Source organism: Lates calcarifer, linkage group LG13 (assembly GCF_001640805.2).
Source record: "Lates calcarifer isolate ASB-BC8 linkage group LG13, TLL_Latcal_v3, whole genome shotgun sequence".
NCBI classification, from domain to species: Eukaryota; Metazoa; Chordata; class Actinopteri; family Centropomidae; genus Lates; species Lates calcarifer.
In genome coordinates, this window is record NC_066845.1 from 21,385,952 (window position 1) to 21,391,981 (window position 6,030).

General features: G+C 40.1%; 1 protein-coding gene across 3 annotated transcripts in view; it reads left to right on the top strand.

Annotated features, from left to right (window-relative positions):
* The window catches only part of pdzd2 (PDZ domain containing 2), a 42,781-nt gene extending 41,408 nt beyond the window's left edge, over nucleotides 1–1,373 (top strand). For all 3 annotated transcript variants that reach the window (XM_018669278.2, XM_018669281.2, XM_018669283.2), the window contains exon 26: nucleotides 888–1,373. In XM_018669278.2, coding sequence (XP_018524794.1) covers nucleotides 888–1,048 — 161 coding nt within the window. In that variant the 3' untranslated portion in view covers nucleotides 1,049–1,373. The remainder of the gene's footprint in view (nucleotides 1–887) is intronic.
* The last annotated feature ends 4,657 nt before the right edge of the window (nucleotides 1,374–6,030 follow it).

Consider the following 6,030-nt stretch of genomic DNA (forward strand, 5'->3'; position numbering starts at 1 on the left):
AAAATCCAGATAATCCATGTTGTTGCTTAAATTCACCAAACTTCCTTCCCAGTTTTGTGGAACATCAGTGTTTGCAGCACTGCTCTGCTCAGACCGTTATTATTCTAACCCTGAGTGACTGCCTAACTGCTGCAGCTGCTCTTTGAGCTCCCCTCACTGGAACACCCTGCATTTTCTGAATTATTTATTAATGAGCCAAATTGGACTGGGGGGACTGTCTCAGTTCCTCACACAATAAATGTGCTGACCCAAAGCTTGAGTAAATTATCTGCATTAGTGAACTAAATAAAACCCTAATTAAACAAAACACTGTCCACATTCCAGACCAGCTTCCCAGTAAATGTCACAGCAGTAGTACTGGTTAAATGATTCTGTTCAGTCTTGGAGATTAGTTTCCTTTTTCGGCTCTACCAGCTATAACAAGGCTGCAGGTCTTACCTGAGCCCAGTCCCTGCAGCAGGACCAGTCCTCTCAGGTCTGCTGTAGTCCTCTGTTCATATCATCCCCTGTGCACTGAGTTTCTTTAAGTCAACAAACAGACACAGACAGAAACTCAACTAGAATACATAGAGATTAGAGCTATCATTCCACTCTCCTCTCTTCCTTCTCCACTCTCTGCTGTCTGGGTCTTACTCAGGCAGGACCCACTAATCAGCAGTGTCAGATGGTAACCTGTGTCCATGACAATAGTTTGCTGTAAATTACTGTGTCAGTATTTTGGTGTCTGGGTTATCTGCTGTCTGTGCAGACTGTAGTGGGAATAATAAAATGACAACCAGAGCTTTTATAACTTGGTTTGATACAGCAACATGGAAATGATCCTGATCTGCATCCACATTCTCTGTAGCCTGCCCTCTCAGTAACGTGCTGTCCTCCTCTGTGAACAGGAGGCGCTGCAGAGCTGTCGGGGCTTATCCAAGTTGGTGATGAGGTCCTGTCCATCAACGGCTGTTCTCTGGAGGGCCTCATGCACCATGATGCCTGGAAAATCATCAAAGCCACTAACGAAGGGCCCAACCACCTGGTCATCCGTAAGCTGAGGACCTGACTGTACAGAACAAGAATATGGAAACCTCCTGAAGGACTAATGTGAAATGGACGCGCAGTTGAAACGAGGATTTTTTTTGCCACTTTTTTTGCAAATTTTTTGATGGACTTAATTTGAGATTTTGTGTTTGTGTTGTTACATGTGTTTAAACTTATAAATAGGTCAGACTGGGTGCAGTAACTATAGTATTGTACAGTGCTTAATTCTGATTTATTTCAGATGAGGAAGTGCAGTTTGTTTACAGTAGATTTCCTTTGGAAGGCTGAAGAAAACAATGTGGCTGTCAGTTGTTTCTTTTTTTAAATAAAGTCAGTTTGTGAAAGGATTGATGGCTGGTTGTGGTTATAGCATCCATGTATTTTTCTTTACATAGCAAATGTTAATAAGCAGAAATGATTGAAATAATTCTCTGGTGTGTCTGATACATGAGGAATGTCAACCACATGTTGAATCAGGGCTGGTTTGTATAAAACAGCTCAAAGTAAAAGTAATTGATGAAGTAATCTTGACATCATGATGACATGATTTTAGAGGGTATCAGCAGATGGCTTTCCTCAGTCAGTGAGGAGGACCAGCACAGACAGCAGCTGCACACTGTACATACAGCACTGAAAGTACATACAACATGTTTTCTGCAGCCTCCAGTTTAATATTTCAGGAGGATAATGAAGCATGTTTGTGTGCCCTGCAAATGTGTCACCTGAGAGATGCACAACAGCAAGTAGTCAAAAATTGAAAATATTTGATGTATTTAGAGGTCCAGAGGTAAAATAGCTCTCAGACTTCCTGGTTTAGATGTAACGCAGACATTACAGTGCAGTGCCATAATTGACCACTAGAGGTAGACAAAGTCCACACAAGTGCAAACTCACAAACTAAATGAAGTGAGGGCAGCCTACACGCAGTATTGTGAATGCATGAATACTGATATTTCCAGCTGGTGAGACCATAATGAGCCGAAACTCATAGAACCATAAAACAGAAACATTTCATGCCATTGTGCAGTTTGCCTCCACCTCCAGCTGCTCCAACCACCTGGGCCCATATTTATCAAACTTCTAAGATTTATACCTTACACAACTGCTCTGTACGACTGCTCTGAAGAAGAAAAAAGTTCTTTCATTGAGAAGAATAACAGCATTTATTATTATTATTATTATTATTATTATCACTTTTATCCTTTTCATGTGCTTTTCCTTGTGCAGTACCTGCTGAATGTACACTACTATCAAATCAATCTGTGTCCACTGGGGACTCACTAGATAAGTCAGATGTCCTAGGATCTTTTATTCAGAGTAAAAGTAAAAGTACTCATAAAAATAACTAAAAATAAGACTTAAAAAAGTATATTGCAAAAAACTAAGTACTAAACTAAGTACTCAAGTAGTGAGTAGGTTCAGATGCAATGTATTACATCAATGTACATCAAACACAGTAATAGTTTTATTATCTTTATATTTATGTTTAATAGTGTGTGCATGTAGCCGGGCAATGTTGTTTTTGAGAGTTATATTCAGATTTTGTTAGTTTGGGTTAGTGTTTGGTGAGGCTCCATTTCCTAACCTGCTGCAAGTCAGTGTCTGCAATATAGTAGTATAGTAATGTTAGCTACCATGTAGCAGTTAGCAATGTGAATACTGTTGTACAGAAAGCTTCCAACTATATCATTATATCATTCTACTGTTAATAAACAAGAGATTGAGGAGACACAGTGTCCATGTGTAAGAAGAAGATTGGAAGAAGAACCTCTGACTGCTGATTATCAATAAGTGGAGAAATATCATGACTCCCTGTGTTGAACGTTAAAAACCATGGCTACACTTTACTTCTCCTTCATCTGTCTTTGAATTTCTGATGTATATGGATCTTATACTCATTCATCACATTAAACAGACTCTTACAGTTTTTGACGTCATTTGGGAAACTGTGAGATGTCCTTCTCTTCTATCACATCCTGACAGATAATGATGACACACATGTTAAATATTACTGTTAGGACAAACAGGATGTGTGATTCACAGTACATGCAGTGTGTAAGAGTTAAAAGGTCAACTGATAATGACCAGTTTCACAGTGAGGGCAGCGATGACAAGCACGTGTCTACCTGCAGTGGATGTAACTGATGTAAAGCTGCTCTGACGGCTGCCTCCATGTACTCATTCAGTGAATATTGTCACTAAACTTACTGCCTAATATGCACCTGTGCCTTTGTGAAGTGAATGAACAGAATACATTAGACAGTTAGCGTGACTTCCAGAAACGTACTGCATCCCATGTATTTATGCACATTATAAGATGCTCTGGTGAATGATCATTTTAAAAACATGTTATCAGACTTTGGATTTATCACTGTGTATCACAGTGTGTCTTCACTGTCAGGGGAAAACTCTAAACTTCTTTGTGTTGTTGTTGAAGTGTGTAAATAACAGCAGAGTAAACAGAACAAAGACACAGAGCAGAGAGCTGCTCAGAAACTCCACCAAAGTGCAATCCTCTAATGTTACATCATTTCCCGGAACATAAATACTGAGCACATCAGTCATGAACAGTAACAGTAACAGTGAGACTGTCCTCTTCAGAATAAGGACAGTCTCAGATGTACATACAGTGTAGGAGTTTATGAAGGAGCAAAAGTAAAATAAAGTATTACTCTAATGCTTTTATTTTGTAAATGGACACTAAGTGGATCCATACCACAGAGAGAGGGTTGTTTTATTTATTTATTAAATGTAACATTATTATTTAAGTGTTATCATTATTTCATTAATCAAACATTAAGTCTAATTAATTAAATGGCAACTTGTTTCTTCTCAATAATTAATTCAGATTTCATTCTTAATACATAATACAAAGCAGAGGATGTCCACAGCTGTACTACATGGCCAAAAGTATATGGACAGTCCAACCATGGCAGAGTTGAATGTGTGGCTGTGACACCACAGGCACCACACACTCAGGCTTTCCACCAGAGTTTGGAACCCTGCTGCAGGAAGTTTCTCCCATCAGAGCAGTCGGCCACTGATGGGGGGTGATAAGGTGTTCCAGGTCTTCCTGACAGTGTCAGGGGGTCAGCTCTCTGCAGGCCAGTCAGACTCCTCCACTCCAACCTGAGAAAACCTTCTCTTTATGGACATGGCAGCACGTTGACCTCAGAGCATCTAATGCACATGCACACATCACTAAACATTAAAATGGTGCCAAACACGGAAGTCACAGGCATTAGTGTGATGTGGAAACACACAGGCAGAGCAGAGTCTACAGGTATTGTGCCTTCAGCAGAGAGTTCCCATAGAACAAGCTAAAAGCTAAAAGTTGTCATTACATGACAAGGTGCTGAGTTCAGTTTAATGACCATAATTGCAAAATATCTCCAGTTGTGCTCATTGGTGTAATTTGGACATTTCAGATAAAGACACAGAATCGTGCTTTACATCCAGTATAATACTTTACCTTTTCATATAATGATTTAATGATGTTAAGTGTAATGAGAGCTGTGGAAAACATTGGCATGTACGTCAGCAAATTCCACTCCACTTGCCAGCAAACAAAATGTGTCTTCTAAGAGACTTGGTAGGTGAGTCATTAGCGACACATGTTAATGTGCCACGATAAGTGCGAGGCTGCTAATTGAGCAGAGGATGTGAGCTGAGGTTATTTTTTCATTCTGGAACACAAGTCAGTCACTCTGTAAAAATGAACCTCTGTGCTGTGTTTGTGTTCTCAGTAAAGCTCCTCTCAACATTATTCTGCTGGTACCAGACAGACCAGTGGTGCAATGAAACGAGCTACATTTGCTTCAGTTTTGGCTTACTTGTACTTTATTTGTGTATTTCCATTGTATGCTCCTTCATACCTCCCCTCTTGTACATGTCAAGTGTGCACTCCTCCACATGTATTTAACTTTAACCTGTAAAATACAATGAACTGTTAATAAACTACCCACAGCACATTCAAATGAGCTCCTCTCTACAGGTACACTCAGATATTCCTGTCTTTTCAGCACAGCTGCATTCAGTGGTTTTTGTCCACTTGGTGGCAAAAACAGTGTGATCATTCATCTGGACTGTGTCCACCTGATCAAAGTGTGACCAGTATTCAGCTCCATTTCTGCTCTGAGTTGGCCACCAAGTCTCTGTAGCTGCTAACACTTCATCATGTTCACCAGCTGCTCTGTCTGTCTGTCTGTCTGTCTGTGATAGCTCTCTGATGGCCTTCATCACACCACACACACTCATCTGACACACTGTTCATATTAAAGCACCAGGTGTTTTAAGGCAGAAGGTGCATTCTGACATTGTTGCATTGCTACTTTTAGAAACAAGTGAAGGATCGAAATCCTTCCCCCAGCACTGAAAGAGAGTTCACTCTGTACCTGTCAAAGAAAACCACAGGCTGTCTATGACAGATTTATCCAGTCAGAGCTCACATACATTCACCTCACATCTCAAACAAATGGGCAAAATACAGCAAAGCGTCTACCATCTTACAGACTGTATTAAATATACACTTACATGCAGAAACTTTTACACTGTCACAGTTAAACTTATTAGCATTAAAAGCATTATCCCACAGCAGACTTCAGTCACAGCTGCCATTTGTCCTCGCTGATCTGTGCGTGTGATCCAATATTTATTGGAATTTTCCTTCCTCGTACCACTGAACCATCCCCTATTCCATTATCCCCTTACAGATAATGGAGTAAAGAAATTACAGATTAATCTATAACAAGTTGTTCCTGACTTCTCATCCTTATGGATGAAATCAGCCTTAACGTTAGAGTCCTGAGGATTTTCGTGAAATCCAACCTTTTTTCTTCATTGTGTTGATGTATTTAGCCATTCAGTTCCACTCTGTGGTGAACTCTCTAGAATATACAGTAGCAGATATACATTGTTAATCCAACTCTCCTGCCCTGGGTTCAGACTGAGTGTACCTACACACACCACAACACACTGAGTGTGTTTGGCTGTAAACCTCTGTTG